Genomic DNA, 17,326 nt, shown 5'->3' on the forward strand with positions numbered 1-17,326 from the left:
ATTGGGTTATAATGTAGAACACCATAATTATAGTTGAGGATCAAGACTTACCTACAATTATTTCTAATTTGTGAACAAGGAAATCAGTACTCGTAAAAGTTAAGGAACTTGCTCAAGTTCACCCAGCTGGCAAGTGTTGGCATCAGGACAAAGCCCAGAATTCTCTGACTCCAAATGGCATGCTCTGCCCAGATCCCATGCTGTAAATAACTTTATTATACAATGTGCTTTGCTGATGCAGATTACATTCTATTAGAAGCCAGAATGGATAAGATGGCTTAGTACATGTCTCATGAGGGACTGGGTGACAGAAAGCATTTCAGAATTCACTCTGGATGACCTAACTGTCCATTGCCTTATATATAATACACTAGAGAGAGAAATCCCTCCTCCCACTGCTCCCTGTCTCTGTGTTTACCTTTCTCTTCTTCCAATTTCTAAAATATACTCATGTTATCTTTAATCTTATATATATTAGCCATAATATTTTATTAGTTTTTAAAAATAGATGTAGTCTCCTCTCCTTTTCTCTGTTCGTAAATATATGCAAAGTATTCTTTCTCTATCTCCATAGGCTTCGGGGAACCATGTTGAACCAATATGCATACTCATGTTAGATATTTAGGTGCAGGATTGGGGTCATGCTTATTTCCAGGCAATCAAAATTTTGTGATTATAAAATAAAAGGCTTAATGACTACATCTCTAGGCCAACCCTCGTACTTTCATGTAGAAGAAAAGAAAGGCCCTTGAGGTTAGTGATTTGCTCCAAGTGCCAGTGATAATTAGTGCCAAATCCAGACCCAAGACTCTCAGTTTTAAATCTTCAATTCTGACTATTTTATGATTAACAAATTCTCTGCGTAACATGGTCCTAATTTATTCTTTGTTTAAACTATATGTGCAAAGCAAAGGTTAAGCAGGTAAATCCACTATACCATAGCATTTTGATGTCAAAGAATAGTGTCTGACTTCTCTTCAATCCCCAGAATTTACCTTAGTGCCTGGCACAGAGCAAACACTCAAAAATATGTATGTTGACAACCAAATAGGTTTTTAAATAAAGCATGTTCTTTAAATATTTAAAAAATCAGAGTAAGCTTTTCTGAGGATGTCTTTTTAAAAATATTTTCCTTTATAAATTTATGTTATAAATGCTTAATCAAAATAAAATGATCTCACCTTAAATTAAAACACTATAATTCAGATTCAGCTACACTAAATGTTAAAAGAAGTTTCTTTATTTACAGATATTTAGTGATGATAAAAACCTTCAGAGAACTTTGCTAAGACTTTTTTATCTATGGCTCAATCTGTGATTTTTCCAGTGTTAAAAGGAGCCCAAGTTGATTCTAAAATCAAAGAACAGACAGAAGTTCAAGTGGGTTGTAATCTTGGCAAAAACATGTTCTACCAAGGGAAAAAAAAAGAATTCAGCCTCCAAATCTGTTACTGTGCATGCATCTTCTGGTTTTCCTTTCGTATGAGCAGAGTCCAGGAAAAAGAATCATAGCATCACATAAAGCAATGGAGTATATTTTGTGCAACCAAAGATATAAAAATCGCTTGTTTGAAATGAGACCAACTGTATGACTCCTTTTGAAATGTCAATTTGAAATAGGCCACCTTATGACCACAATTATATTTTAAGTTTGGGTGATAACCTTATATTCTGAGAACTGCCACTAATAACATTTTAAGTTGCCCTCACTAAACTGGTGCTACTAGGTAGAAATAAGTTTTCCTAATATATTTTTTGTTTGTATTTTACTATTTACAGATCTGTGATTGTCTTTTTCCTTTGTTATCATGCTTCCCCTTGCTATCATGAATAACACAAAGATGGATACAACAGCTTTATTTGAGTTCCCTCCTGGAGTGGTTACTTAGGATTTCTCTTCTGAATAGCTTTTAGCTTTTGAATCCAAACAGTTTTCCCATGTCAGTGAAACCATGCTCTACTGGAGAAGTCAGGGCTGTTGGGGCCCCAGATAAAAGGATTTAGTTTTAAATGTGCCCCAAAACTCTTGTTATAAGGCAACTTATTCTTGGTAAGGGCCACTGACATCCTCAAAGTTCATTCTCAGAATATTAGACTGTGAACTTCAGGAGAGGCATGTATCTAGGCCTAAATCTAGCACGTTGTCTAATACACAGTATGCACTCAATAGATAAACATTTGTGGAATGAATGAATAAATAGAGCAAGCTTCTTCTAGAAGATAGCTAATCATCAGTTTTAAGATGATTTTTATTGCTTAGGAGGCATACCTTGTGAATTGTGTGTTTCTAAAAAACATATGTTGGGAAAGATGTCCTGGGATATTTTCATTGTTATCGAATTAAATAAAAAGGCAGTCTTAGTATTTTTGTTCAGCATCTACTCTATCCTTAATCTGTGGCTCTTCCACTAGACAAGCTCGTCAAAGGCTGGACTGCATCTTTCAGTTCTCCTCACTGTCCATCCTGTGCTTGGCATAGAGCAGCCATTCAGTAAACGGTTGTTATTAAATGAATGACAATATATATAAAATAATTTTACCAGAATTTAAAATGACTTGGGAGCAATAAAAAAGAACATTAGTATTGCAAAACAGAAAAGAAAAGAAAAAGCTGACATGGAAGATATTCTTTAGAGAATCATTAGCATAAACAGGACAAAGAGAAGAGAGTGGGTAAATATGACAGATATGGGAGATGCTGCCCAATTCTCTGTCCATCTTTTCTCCAAACTTGAGTGAGTTGAGGTCCCTCAAAGCCCAAACCTTGTTTTTGTTAAAAAGTAGATTAATCAGAATTAAAAGGAAAGAATACAATACTATGTCAAAATTAATCATGGCAAGGCATTTTTAGTTGTCTGATTGATTGTATTGAGTCTATCACTCAGGCAGGAAAGAGAAAGTATATTCAAAGGGTTTGACTGAAAAGAGTTTGAAAAGGAACTATTTACTGGGGTGGGCTAGATTCAAGGGACCAAGAAGAGATGGAGAAGCACCCCAAGGCTAGCAAGAGTAGAAGGCCATGTCTGAAAAGACAGAGGGAAAGAATCATGCTACTGGAGCCAAGTAAAAGTGGAAGGCTGAGAAGAGAACACCTCATCAAGACACTTACTGTGAAGGAATGCAGCGATTTTCAAAAAACACCCATGAAGGAGGTGGGTGAATAAATACACCATGTTATTTCTCCTGCCCTTCTACCTCCTACTTCTACTGTCACCTACCAGGGACTGAACACAAGTGCAAACTTGGAGCACAGATGGGACAGAGAATGGCTGGAGCAAGGCAGTGGAGGCAAGGAAGGGCCAATGGAGAGCAACCAGCAAACAGCTGGCTTCCCTGAGAGTCCCCCTTTGTCCCTGATGCAGCCATGAGTCCTACATCTATCCCCTAGACTGCAGCTAGATGTAAATCATAAGCTGGATTCCTGAAGAAAATCTTACTTCTCCAGCTTGGTGAATCCAAAATTTTCTTTTCCCTTTTTTAATCCTGGATTATTACTTTTGATGAAGTAAGCTACCATGTAAAAGGACTACTTCCTCCTACTGTCTGAGAATTTGACATAATCACCTGCATATCAACTGGTTAACTCGAGCAGCGATAATGTTTGCTCCCAGACTGCTTCACAAGGAGAAAAAACAAAAACAAAAAAAGACAACATTGGGACTGGTTGTCTCCAGACCAGTGGTAGTCAAATCAGTACAGAAATTAAAAGCTCCAAAGAAATTGGTATTACAAAATTTGCAATCCACACGTCTCAAATGGTGATGGGGACAATGGTGATGGGGACATTGTTCATTTCACCCTGGAGACTTCTAATTTTCTCTTTTCAAATATAGGATAAGCACTGGATCTAAATTTAAATGTGTCATTACATTCTTCCAGGACAGTGAATGCAGGTTTGCTCTTAAAACCTAGATCTGTGCCCTTTCTTTTATGACTCAGGAACATCTAATAAATAAGGATCTTTTTAGACAAAGAAGATATGTATATTGAAATAATACAATCTTTATAGATTCGTAGAGATGTTCTGTTTTAGAAATATATAATAGAACTGGAATTCTAACTTGTTTCATTCCAAAATTCTGCATGACCCCTAATTACTCTATGCTTCTTAGCTGCAGGCACACTGGCTTCTTTTCTCCTGTGGGTAGAAACATAGCTTGTGGGGGAGGAGGGAGCAGAGAGAAACATCACAAGTCACTCCCTGTGAATATATTACTCTAAAGTGTCCTTTTCAACAATTGTTAAGGTAATTTGTTGATATGACGATTTTTAAGAAAATGGTATTGAAAAGATGCCAGAGGAAGCAGTGTGAATTATGCATTTAAAAATGCCATGGTCAGACCGTGGGATCAATAGAGAGGGGTTTTCATGCTCACTTACTTCTCAATAAACATCCTCTTATTAGATGCCAGAAAATAGTGGGGGCACATTTTGAAGTGGAAATTTTGTAGTTCAAGAATTCTATACTCTTTTGAGTTGTCATATTTTTAGTGAAGCATCATTTCGGAAGAGCAAAACCCAAGGAATTATAAATTATATAGGCATAATGCAAATAACCATGAAAATTCTTAAAAGAGAAGAAACATGAAAAAATAATATCCTAGATCTAAACTCCTAGATCATATCAGAGAAAGCTGAATGTAGAAGAAAATAAAATTGTCAGCAAATACTGATTAACTGGGGAGTCAACTGCTTAATTCTTGATGTTAATAATTGCAGTTTGAAATGTTTGGATTTTTTAAGTTATCACCAATTAAATTTAAAAACACTCTACATGTCTTGTGAATTACCAGAGGGGAAAAAGCAATCATTGAAAATATAGTCCACAATAGAATAAACAGGAAAAATTAATTACATTAATAATACTACCAATATCGAGGCCAAATAGCCACATTCTGAATATTCAGATAATAAGGAACCATGCTAAATGTTTTATATCATCCCCTTTAATCCTCATTTAAGTTTCTGAGATAGCTGTTTATGGTGCAGTTCAAAATCAGGTCTACTTAAATGTGAAGTTTGGAGTTTATTAATACAACAGTAAGATAGCAAATACAGATAATAACTTGTGTCCCAATTTTCATAGATTTATATGAGCCATTGGCAATGTCGAACTGATAAATATTCTGAGGCTGGATTCCAGCTCAGCAGAAAAGACTATTATGGACTATTAGTGATGCTTATTTTCAGATTTGCATCAAGTGTGCACATATTAGCTATGTCAATCCCAGCTCTAAAAATAAAAAACATAAAATTACAAGCAATAAGAGCTAATGCATATCTTATGAAAATAGTTGTAGATGGAGTAAATGCATCTAACAAAGGAAAAGACTCAAAGTTCATTTAAAAATGTTATCCACATTTTATGGGGAGCCTGGGTGGCTCAGTCGGTTGAGTGTCCAACTCTTAATCTCAGTTCAGGTCTTGATCTCAGAGTGGTGAGTTCAAGCCCCACATTGGCCTCCACACTGGGTGTGGAGCCTACTTAAAAAACATAAAATAAAATAAATTTTTTTTAAAATGTTAGCCACATTTAAAATAAGGAATCACAGAAAAGCTAAATGAAAAATGAATGGGCAGAAATATATCAAAAAAGTATGCCAATGCAAAAAGAAAAGGAAACAGGAATGCCAGCATTACATTTTTTCAAAAGGGGGGACCATATAAAAATTTATGAAATAAGGCCAAAGCTACCTTAAGAGGCATAGACATAGTCTTTTTCTCTTTTTAGAGACTCTAGAATGAAAATAAACAAATTATTTGACTGATGACATTAGAAAATAGATAAGAAAAAGTAAGAAATACCATTAATCCAAGAAGTAGGAATCCTGAAATATTAGTAAGTATTGTCAAAATTAAAAGTTGTCAAAGAATTTCATCTTTTAAAATGTACCACGGTCAGCAGTTTTAATGCTGAGCTCTTTGACAAATTTAAGGAAATAATACTACATCAGCTCTCCATGCTGCTTGAGGGCACAGAAACAAAGACAGAAATCCATCCAGTTATGTTCTACACAGCATCCCACTCATGACACCACCAGTCTGAAACAGAAATGCACGTGCTTGTAAACACACACATGTGCATACACACACATTATAAAGAACTTCTGATAAAAACTCACATATATATGCAAAAGAAGCAAATTATAATTGTGTGTGTTATGATTTTTATTTTACAAAATACACACATACATATGTACAAAGAAACTGGGCTGGATTGAAAGACCTAGAGACATAATATAGTAATTTTCCTGCATTCTTAGACGATAAGTGATTTTTATTTTCTTATTGACATTTTTTCATTTTCCAAATTTTCTTCACCACCACGTACTACATGATCCTAAAAAACAGCTAATGGTATCAAGCCAAAGGAAGCAGCTTACAGAAGCAGCTTCTTTTCTTCTTCTTCTTCTTCTCTTTTGTAACGATGAAGGAAGATAATTCTCACTGAAGAACAGAGGACAGACTGCTAAGCCTGGAGCAATAAACAAACAGAGGGAGAGAGAAAAGAAGGAAAAAGGAAAGGGAAAGAAAGACAGAGAAAAGAAAAAGAGAGAAAAAAGTGGGGGGGGGAGGAAGAAAGGAAGAATTCCCAGGTAATAAGAACGAGATTAAAACAAAAATGTCAACAAGGCACTTGTGGAAATAATAAAAACCTTATGTAGAATTCTTTGTAGGATAGGAACTCCTCCACCCAAGTAGGCTTGGCATAGAAGGAAGAATTAAATTGCTTCAGGAATATTTGCCACAGTCTTGAATGTTCTCAGCCATTTTTCAGTTCTAGGATCAGAGTCAAGATAAATATAAGCTCTGTGAGAGTCGGTATCTTTGTTGATACTGTGCTGGAATTTCTAGAACAGTGTAGGACCCCACAGGGGCCCAGTAACATTTATGAAATGTGTAAAAGGATAAAATAGAGGTTGGCAGCAGGGCGGCGCCAGGCTCTGTGACATGGCCTATTCTCTTCAGAATATTAGCAGGGCTTGGCCCACAGCAAGAAGGGCTTGCGAGGCCACAGATGACACAAACAGATCTCAGAATGAAGATCAAAATCATCTTGACAGGATAGAAATGTAGTCCCAAGTTAACTAGATCAAATTTCACAAGAGAACAAAAGAGCTCAGTATACAACCCAACACCGAGAGCTCAACTTCTGACTAGACTCATCTTGGGCTGTGAGTATAAGTGAAATATTCAAAAGTAGGCAAAGGGCAGTCCTCTGCTCCGTGTTGGTCAGACCCTATCACAACTACTGAATCTAGTTCTGAGTGCTGGATTTTAGAGCAAACATTACTGGGTAAGTGCTTGACTGAAAAGTCCAAGACACAATACCTTGAAAACTGCCCTGTGAGGGCTGATTTAGAGGCTCTGGGGAGATTTAAGCTTAGGAGGAAAGGCCTGGAGAGTACAAGAGCACTGTCTTGAGGAAAAGGGGTTAAGCATGTTGTGTATTACTCCCTGCATCAAACTATGACCAATGAATGGAAAACGCAAATGTAGATTCAGCTCAATATAAAGAAGCATTTTGTAAAAGGTATGATATGCTCCAACCAGACAGAAGTAGGTCCCTGTTAACCACACATGTGTAAGCACTAGCTAGATGGCCATCTGTAAGGAATGTTCTGGAAGGGATTCCTGCCTTGGATGATAGGTGGCACCGTCCTATCTTCTGATCTGGAGGACAGACTGTGGTCCACAGATAACTTTTGTTTGTTGTACCAAACATTTAAAATTAATTTTTAAAATGCTTCGGGGGAACAGACCCTCTGGAGTCCAGACAATCCACACTGTCCCTGTTGTCTTGCATCCTAGCTGCTGCGCAAGCATGTGCCACCTGCCCTGTTTCGGTTTGCATCATGTCCAGTCCAGTTCCCAGATAATTTGTTCCTGTGACTCAACTTCACCAGAACTGTCACAGAATTTTCTGCCACTGGGGGACAGAAGATAGGGGACCATGGCAAAGAAATCAGTGCAGTAGAATAGATCAGTGTAGACGGTGAGCCCCAGGCTAAGGCTGAACTATTTCCTTTGGTCCACAGAACTCCCCCAAAGACTCCTTTTCTTTTCCTCCCTCCCTCATTTATGTTTCAGTTCCATAGACTTTCTTTTTCCTGAGCCTCTAGGAACTCAGACTACACTAAGAGTAAAACTCTCTACTTAGGATTCAAAAGTCTTTATTATCAACTCAGCTCAGCAAAGCAGCCCTTGGGGTAGACTTTTCTGGCGACTTTTAGCCATTCCAGGGACTCCAGGCAGGGCCCCGGCTCCTCGGTTCTGTGGTTGGTGTAATGCTGCCACCTGCTGATTATTCGGGCAAAGTGCCTGAGGCATCTGTCTCCTCGCAGGCGGGACTGTTTCAAACTTCTAGACAGTGAAGCCGTCCTGCCCAGGCAGGGTCCACCTAACTGGGAGGGCAAAATCTGACTCTGTGAAGACAGGCCTGTGCTGAAAAACGTAATTTCTAACAAATATTAATATTAATAATGGTACACATTAATGATATTTAATAATGATATGAATCGTGATTGATTTCTAATTGATAATATTAAGAGGATGTTCTGCAACAAAAATTTATATATGTAATTAGAACATCTTTTACAGGTGCATAAAGTCTTTATATATCCAGTATCTATTATTAGATAGTATCCTCATTGCAACCTCTCAAGTAACCCATCATTACCGCATTTATTCTTTACCCCATGAGACAACACTCAGCATGCCCAAAATCACACCGCTAGTAAACAGGAGAGTCAGAGTCTGAATCCAGGAGATATGATTCCAGATTTTCTAAATGACTCAGTTAAGGGTCCTACTTGGATCTCAGTAGCATTGTAGAGAAGCTGGCCCCCCAGGAACTATGGGATTGGCAGAGTAAGGGAGCCAGTGGTCTCAAGGGACATGACAAACCCATAAAGGGGTTGGTGGTGGTTTGGAGCAGGATCCCTCCAGTAGTGGAGGGTTTGAATAATTAGATCTAGCTAGGAGAAAAGGACTGGTAGGTAGACGTAAGGTTCCCGGGAAGTCAAGGACCTAATCTAGTGAAGTAAGGAAGAACTGTAGATTCTTGGGCATGTTAAGAGCCTGTGGAAAATCCCATTGATAAGGCTTCTAAAATTCTTCCAATCTTGGCCTAGAGAGTTTCAGGAACTGGGCTGGGTTGGCTGGTGGGTGCCGGCACTATTTCCATTACTCGCCATACTGTCTTCCCTTAAGTCACGCGCTCCATGTTACATATTAGGTGTGAGGACGTGGGCACAGCAAAGCACATTTGCATTTGTCTGTTTGTTTAATCATCTATTGTAACCATTCTGGGCGAGGAAGTGTCTCATCCTTTGTATCTTTAAATTGCTACAACCTTAAGAGAATATTTAGAATTTGCAAACCCAATTTCGAGATGTTTATCATCTAGTTGCTGAAAAGGTGGGTCTATAGGCAGGGAAAGATTTTTAGTTCTCTTTAGAAACTAAACCATCTGTAAATTGGCCCACACTTTGCTTGGTAACTCTCCAAATGATTCAGATGCATGTATTTGACTTCTAAAATACAAGATAAACAAGCCTCTAGTCCTGAGAGAACTATGCCCAATCCCACCATTTGACCTCACCATCAAAGAAAGGCTCTCAAAATCTGGTTGTTTCACAAATTCACTTAAATGAGTTTAGGAGGTTATTTTTGTTATTTGTTTTGGTTTGTTGTGCTTTACACTAGTGCAATTAACTGATGGTAACAGTTATAATTTACACATGCCCTTCTTAAAGGAAATCACTTTCTATCTTTTAGGGACCCTTTACTTTGGTGGTTGTTTAATTTCATTTGGACCAGATTGGTATGGACCAACCAGCATATGGAGGAATGAACTCTGACCCAGAGTTTCGTTCTGGTGCTCGAATGTATAATTCCATCTTGGGGTTGTAAGAAGAGAATAGCAACCATTTTATATGAAGATTATACTCAAGAATAGTAATTGCTTAGGGATCATCTAGAAAGTTTAAAGGATAATGATGTACCGGGAGTCCTTCACAGCTTACTGTGCAAATCTTGCACCAAAACATATAGATACAAGAAGGGATTCCAAAGCTGTTTTGTCCATCCTTCAGCAAGTTTCAACCCTGCTGTTGAGTATCTCTGGGACCCCTAACATTTACATGGTATGGGGATGGAGAGTGAAGGGTACAGTCAGTCCCATCTTGTTCCCTCCTCTCCTGTGGTCTATCTACTGCAAAAGGGCTCTGGGGGCTAAGTAGAAAAGCTGCCATGGGTCCTGAAGCTCATAAACTGGGATGGGAGGCTTGTGTGGAAAATTCTTGGGTCCCTCACCCCACTCTGTAGGGCTATTCAGTGGAGGGGCTCCAAACAAAGTGGCCAGGGCCCTTTGTATAGTACCAGAAAAATACTTTATATCCTGCATTGAGCATTTGAACGGTTTCTGCCATAATCATCACTGATTTCATACCCATAGTTGTTAAAAGTAGAAAAATAGGTGATTTTTTTTCTAACTCTAAAAGGAGCCAAAGAGTTTTAATATTGGTTGAGCTCATTATAACAAGAGCAGTGGAGTCTTAAATATTATACCATATTGTGTAAATATCACACAAGTAAATTTCCTATAATAAATATACAATATGTATACACTATTTCCTTTGACAACAAGTAAACAAATATTCTTCTAAACAGGCTAAAGTCTCTATAAAGATTGTACGTCACAGTTAAAGGAAAACCTCACAGGGAGTTCCTACCACACAAACTACTCAATTTTATAACAGATGTTTTTTGGGGGTATTGGTTTTTGGTTTTACTCTTCTAAGTCTTTGTTATAAACCTCATACTACAGTGTTATTATTTTTTGTTTAAATTGTCTATTGTTATTTTAAAAGATTTAGAGAATTAAAAAAAATCTTTAAAAATGTACCTACATTCAGGGCGCCTGGGTGGCTCAGCCAGTTAAGGGTCCAACTCTTAATTTCAGCTCAGGTTATGATCTCGGGGTCTTGGGATCAAGCCCTGCATCAGGCTCTGCACTCAGCAGGGGAGCCTGCTGGAGATTCTTTCTCTCCCTCTCTCTTTGCCCCTACCCTTGTGCACTCTCTCTCTAAGTAAATAAATAAATATTTTTTTTAAAAACTTACCCACACTTTTTTTTTTTCTTTCGGTACTTTAAAGATGTCACTCCACTGTCTTTTTGCTTGGATCATTTCCAGTGAGAAACTCACTGCTTTCCTTGTCTTTGTTTCCCTTGTGTATAACGTGTCTTTTTGTCTCTGGCTGATTTTAAGACGTTTCTCTTTATCATTGGTGTTGGACAATTTCATTCTGATGTGCCTTGGTATAGTTTTCTTCATATTTCTTGTGTTTAGGGTTTGTTGAACATCTTGAAACAAACTTTTCTTTGAAACATTTCTTCCAATGTTTCTCCTCCTCTTTGGGATATTCCAGTGACTTATGTGTTCACTACTTGGCTTGTCTCACAGTTCACTGAGGATGTTCTTTTGATTTTTAAAAAATTTTTTTCTTTAATCTCTGTCTTTTATTTGGAATAGTTTCCACTGCTATGTCTTCAACTTCACTATTTTTTCTTCTGCAATTTCTAAAATGCTGTTGATCCCATCCAGTATAAATTTTACCTGAGACATCGAGTCTTCATCTCTAGAATTGCAAATGGGTATTTTTTAATATCTAGCAGTCTCCCCTTATGACATAGTTAATCTTTCTTCTAGCTTCTTAAATGTATGGACTGTAGTCATAATAAGTGTTCTAAAGTCTTTGCTTGCTAATTCTAACATCTCTGTCAGTTCTAGGTTGGTTTCAAAATATGACCTTATGGGTCATATTTTTCTGCTTCTTTACATGCATGGTATTTTTTATTAGATGCCAGATATTGTAGATTTTACCTTGTGGGTGCCAGATATTACTTTATTTCTATAAATACACTTGAGCTTAGGTCTGGGACACAGTTGAGTGACTTGGAAACAGTTTGACCCTTTCAGGTCTCATTTTTAAGATTTGTGATGTGGGAAAAATGCTTGTTCTAGACCTAATTATTCCTCACTCCTGAAGTAAGACTCTTCTGAGTACTCTGCCCCACAAGTGCTCTGGGAATTGTGAGGTTTTGGAGTCTGGCTGATGGAAGCATGCACTGTTCCAGGCCTGGGGAATGCTAGGCACTATGTTTTCTAAGCCTTTCCAGTGATTCTTTCCCCAGCCTCTGGTGTTTCCTCACACACATGAGCAGATCAGCCCTCAGCTAAATACTCAGGAGGGTTTCTGTGAGTTCTTTCTTTGTGAAGATCTCTCCTCTCTCCCACTCTTCCCTGCAAACTCTAGCTGGCTCAGTCATTCCAGACGTTTAATTTTATCTCTTCAACTCAGGGAGTCTGCCAGGTTCTGCCTGGGTCCCCCTTCCCTTGCTACATCACAGCCTGTGAACTATCTCAAGGCAGGAAGCTGGGTGATTATAGGGCTCACATTATTTTTTCCTGCCTCTCAGCGGCAGCCATTTTTAATTACCTGATGCCCTTATTCTTTTTTTTTTAAGATTTTATTTATTTATTTGACAGAGAGACAGCGAGAGAGGGAACACAAGAAGGGGGAGTGGGAGAGGGAGAAGTACGCTTCCCGCTGAGCAGGGAGTCCATGCGGGGCTCGATCCCAGGACTCTGAGATCATGACCTGAGCCAAAGGCAGATGCTTAATGACTGAGCTACCCAGGCGCCCCCTGACGCCCATATTCTTGAAACCATTTTTCACATACTTTGTCCAGTTTTTCAGTTGTTTCAGGTGGGAGGAAAATCTAGTTCCTATTACTTCAGCTTGCCAGAAGCAGAAGTCTTCTTTTGGTCTATAACCAGTAAATATTTTCCATATTTTACCCTTAACTATATAAGAGAGGTAACAAGATCAAAAGAATTGTTTTCTCAAATTTCTTCCATGTCTCTAGGATTCAGCTATTAAAAACTTACATCCTCTGATTTTTATTTGACACAGAGAGAGAACACAAGCAGGGGAAAGGGCGAGGGAGAGGGAGAAGCGGACTCTCCGCTGAGCAGGGAGCCCGATGTGGGGTCGATCCCAGGACCCTGGGATCATGACCTGAGCCAAAGGCAGACGCTTAACCGACTGAGCCACCAAAAAACTTACATCCTCTGATTTTTAGACTTTCATTTTAATTGAAGCTAAAATAATAAATTTATGGAATTTATAAATTTTGATTCTACAAAGCTGAGCTTCCTTCTCTTTACTTTCACCACAGGGTGAGGTAGTTGGAATTTGGGCTGGAACCTCTGCAACCATGTCTCCACCAGCTGTCTTTGCTCAGACACATGGGCAGTTAAGACTGGTGGGAGAGAGTCCTACAAGGAGATGAGGCACTGTTAATCCTTATTAGTGGGGCTGCCCTTGAAGGTTGGATCCAGAACACTTAAGCAGAGCCTGGACTGTTTGTTTGCTTTTTCTTTTGAACTCTTCTGCAGCAGCTAGTTCTTCAAGCGAAGGCAAATTCCCTGTTTCTCACTTAGGTACCAAATAGCCACGAATAACATCCATCAACAATCAGGTTTTTTTTCCTTTCAGGTCACTCCCCAGACCCACATCCAACATTTTCTCCCAGGATAAATAAGGCTCTTCTTCCTTCTTCTTATAGAAGGGCTACACCCCAACCACCCTCCTCCCAGGCGACCTACTCTTCTAACGCATAAAGCATTTCTCATTAGGTAGGAGAAAAAAATCTTACAATTTAATCTTCAGCAGTTTCATCCTCTAGTAGCCACCCATATCCCCCACCCCTGCTAATATAACATAATATCTATGGTAAAAGTTCAGATAGATTTAGAATTTTCAGATGCTCATATTTACAGAGTCGTTACCTGTCCTCACTTAACATTGTTCTTTCTCTGCCTCTTCCAGCCTTTTGCAATGACAAGAGAAGCAGTCTAAAACATGAGCATGGACTTATAGTCATATAGAGTCCACATGAAGCTAGTAAGGTTCTTATCCAACATTTAGTTAAAAAAATATATATATATGTCTTGGGCAGTTAGGGCTGCTATAACAGAATACCACAGACCAGGTGGCTCATAAACAATAGACATTTATTTCTCACAGTTCTGGAGGCTAGAAGTTCAAGGTTAAGGTGCTGGCAGTTTCAGTGTCTGGTAAGAACCCACTTCCTGGTCCACAGATGGTCATCTTGCATGGTAGAAGGAGCAAGGGGTCTCTCATCTCTGGGGTCTTTTTTTATAAGGTATTTTATAAGGTACTAATCCCATTAATGAGAGCTCTTATAATACCATCACCGTGGGGGTTAGGATTTCAATGCATGGTTTTTTTTGGGGGGTGGAGGAGACATAATATTCAGTTCATTGCAAAATATATACACACAGATATATACATTTTGTTTTTTATTGTTTTGTCAGCTTGGCATTTAAGAGCTATGCATTTCCTTCTGGATTTTCTCCCCCTTATTGAAGATGCATCCACAATCGTTTGCTATTTCATCTTAAGGGATGGTCATCCTTTCTCCTTTATTTCGTGTTTTACTCCTTGTATCAGGAAACCAGTGACACAATTTTACCTGGACCCTCTGACAATTGAGAAAATAAATCCTTGGAATTCCCCTGTTCATCTCTATCTCCGGGCAGTGGGCATTTATTGAGGATCTGCAGCCTGTCCGGCACAGAGAGGGTTTGATCTCAGTCCTGCTGACAGCCTATTTCCCTTCCCTGACTCCAGGCCTCTTGACTTCTTTCCACAGGTGCCACAGTGAACAGAGACAACAGCTGCCAGTCTGACAGCAGCGGGTTCCTGGATGACCCCCTGGAGCCACTGCCCTTGCAGGTAGAGGGCCACTGGAGGGTTGGAATAGGAGCAAAAGGAAAGATAAGTAGAAAGCACGCCACACCACCACATTCGGAAAGGGCAGCCAGCCCTTGGAAGACATGCACCATAGGCAGCCAAGGGATGGGGATTGGAGTCACACTAGACAAGGTGCCAGAGAGCTTAGCATTCCTTTCCTTTTTATTTTCTTTGGATTTTGCCAAACAAGGAAGCTGAGCCTCATAGACGGAAGGGCTTAGTTAAAGTAGTGAACTAAAGTAAACCTGAGCTTGTAACCCTTATCTTCTGACTCCTAAGTCAGTGGTAATGATAAGAAAAAGACACATACACGTCTTAAACTTAGCGCCTCCCCCACCCTTCTGACCCATTTGCCTTTATCCTGGTTTCTCACACAGATGCCTTCCTTGCCAAGCAGCCAGATTCCTGCTGAGAATGGGTGTAGAAAGCCAAGGGATCAGAGCCAGTGCCTAGTACCACCCCAGGACTGCCAGCAGGAGTCAGATGACTCTGATTCCAAGAGTATGGTGAGCACAGCCTTCTCAAATCAAGACTGGAGTATCATGGAAGAAAAGGCCTCAACATCTACAGTGGAGAAAGAGTCTCTGTTTGAGGATACGGAGAAGCCACCAGAGCCACTGACCCCAGATATGGCCCTTGCCGAGACCACCAGAGGAGAACATCCAAGGAAAGACAGCCATCTGAGGCAGCACCTGCCCATGCCCCAAACTGAAGCTGAGGCCATGGTGGGCACAGTTATCTCCAGATGTGACTGTCCTCTGGGGTTTTGGGTGCCCCACATCACAGAAGCGAAGGATGGGTTACAGAAGCTTGAGGGAGCTGGGGAAACCTACATGCAAACCCACCACTGCAAGTCCCAAAGATCTCCTGGAGTTGATCCTGCTCATGACAAGCTCCTTCGAGTAGACTCTGAGGCCCCAAGAGGAGCAGAAAACAACAAAACCTATCCAGACACCAACAATACCTCACTGACAGGAGAAAGCCCACCACAGCATGTCCCCAAGCCCAGTAATGTCATGTCCTATACAGTTGACCTTATCCAAACATCCGAAAAGCTCATTCCCCACCTAGATAAACCCACTGGAGATACTCCCCACATAAAGCCAGTATGTAGTGCTTTGGGTCACATACCACACAGAGCAGAACCTGAGATGGAAAAGTTTCCTCCAAATGCTGACTCAAACACTGTTGGTTCCAAGTCTGTGACAATCCAGATGTCCTCCAATCTGGCATCGGCTGCTCAGAATGCTGTGGCTTTGGGGACTGATTCTAAAGGAATAACTTTAGGATGCACTGTGCGTGACCCTGCTCCCACAACAGAACCAGGACTGGAGACAAAATCGAGACAGTGCTGTGATGTTTCTGTTCAGACCAATATATGTGAGCCTAGGCCCTGGCATTGGTGTTCAGCTCCAAGTACCAAGGCCCAGCACCTCACCAAATCCGTCTCTCTAGACACAGGCTTCCCTCATATCTACCCAGCGGGCATCTGCCACTCTGTATCCACCCACTGCTGTGTCTGCTGTCATCACCATCCCCACTGCCACTCAGAGAGGCAGAGCCCCGGCCCTGTGCCCTCAGCCTATAGGCACTGCCCATGCTCACATCATCATCTGGAAGCCCAGTTCGTGAAGACTTTGAACGTCCTTCAGGACACTACAGTGAAGGAGCTGTGTTCTGTAAGTATTCATCTCTGCCAAGAGGGGAAGGCAGATGGAGCCACAACCCCTCAGGGATAATGTTCAGGCCTCCTGAATGCAAGCTCTCAGGGCATACCTTTCCATCTCAAATCATGAGTAATATCTGCAGAGTGCCTTACAGCTTACGATATATTCTCACAAGTTTCTTCTTATCTGATATGTCCAATCACCTTCTGAAGTGAGGAGACAAATTTCATTACTAATTTCCATTTGACAGAGGGGATATAGAACAATAAATTCATGTGTAAGGTTATAAACGTTAATGCATCTCTACCTCATCTACAATTCAGTCTAACTGAACAATTCTCTGTCTTAAATTCACTTAACTGAATAATCTTGTACAAACCATTACATCTCTCTGAGCCTAGTTCCCGCTTTGTAAAATAGGGAGACTTCTCATGCCTTGGACACAGGATTGTTTTAGGTTTGAGTGAGAGAAAACTTGTAAAGCACTCAGCACGCTCAGACACTCAGCACGGTGCCCAGCCTACAGAAAGCCTTAGAAAATGCTGAGTGGCTCTTATTCTTATTATTAATTTTCATCACTGTTTTATTATTGTTCAGCTCTTGAATCTAGAGCTTCTCTAGAAGCTCTATGTCACACAGAGGGACTCCTGCTCCATGTTGGCTGAGTTTATTTAAAAGTGGACATTGAGTTTACTGAAAACTGAATGACCCCCAATCTGTTCAGCCCCTGATAAATCAATAAGCATTTAGTGAGTCCTTCTAGTGTCCCCTCTTACCATGATTCTCAAGGTAAGAAATGATCTAGGCTGTCA

General features: G+C 40.0%; 1 protein-coding gene across 1 annotated transcript in view; it reads left to right on the forward strand.

The window, feature by feature from the left end:
* Positions 1-17,326, forward strand: part of ITPRID1 (ITPR interacting domain containing 1) — a 99,389-nt gene that overhangs the window by 73,944 nt on the left and 8,119 nt on the right. The window contains 2 exon segments of the mRNA XM_073898587.1: positions 14,747-14,829; positions 15,225-16,526. Coding sequence (XP_073754688.1) covers positions 14,747-14,829; positions 15,225-16,526 — 1,385 coding nt within the window.

This window comes from Callorhinus ursinus, unplaced genomic scaffold, assembly GCF_003265705.2.
Source record: "Callorhinus ursinus isolate GAN/ISIS: 27379988/994484 unplaced genomic scaffold, GSC_fseal_2.0 scaffold12, whole genome shotgun sequence".
In the NCBI taxonomy this organism is placed as follows: Eukaryota; Metazoa; Chordata; class Mammalia; order Carnivora; family Otariidae; genus Callorhinus; species Callorhinus ursinus.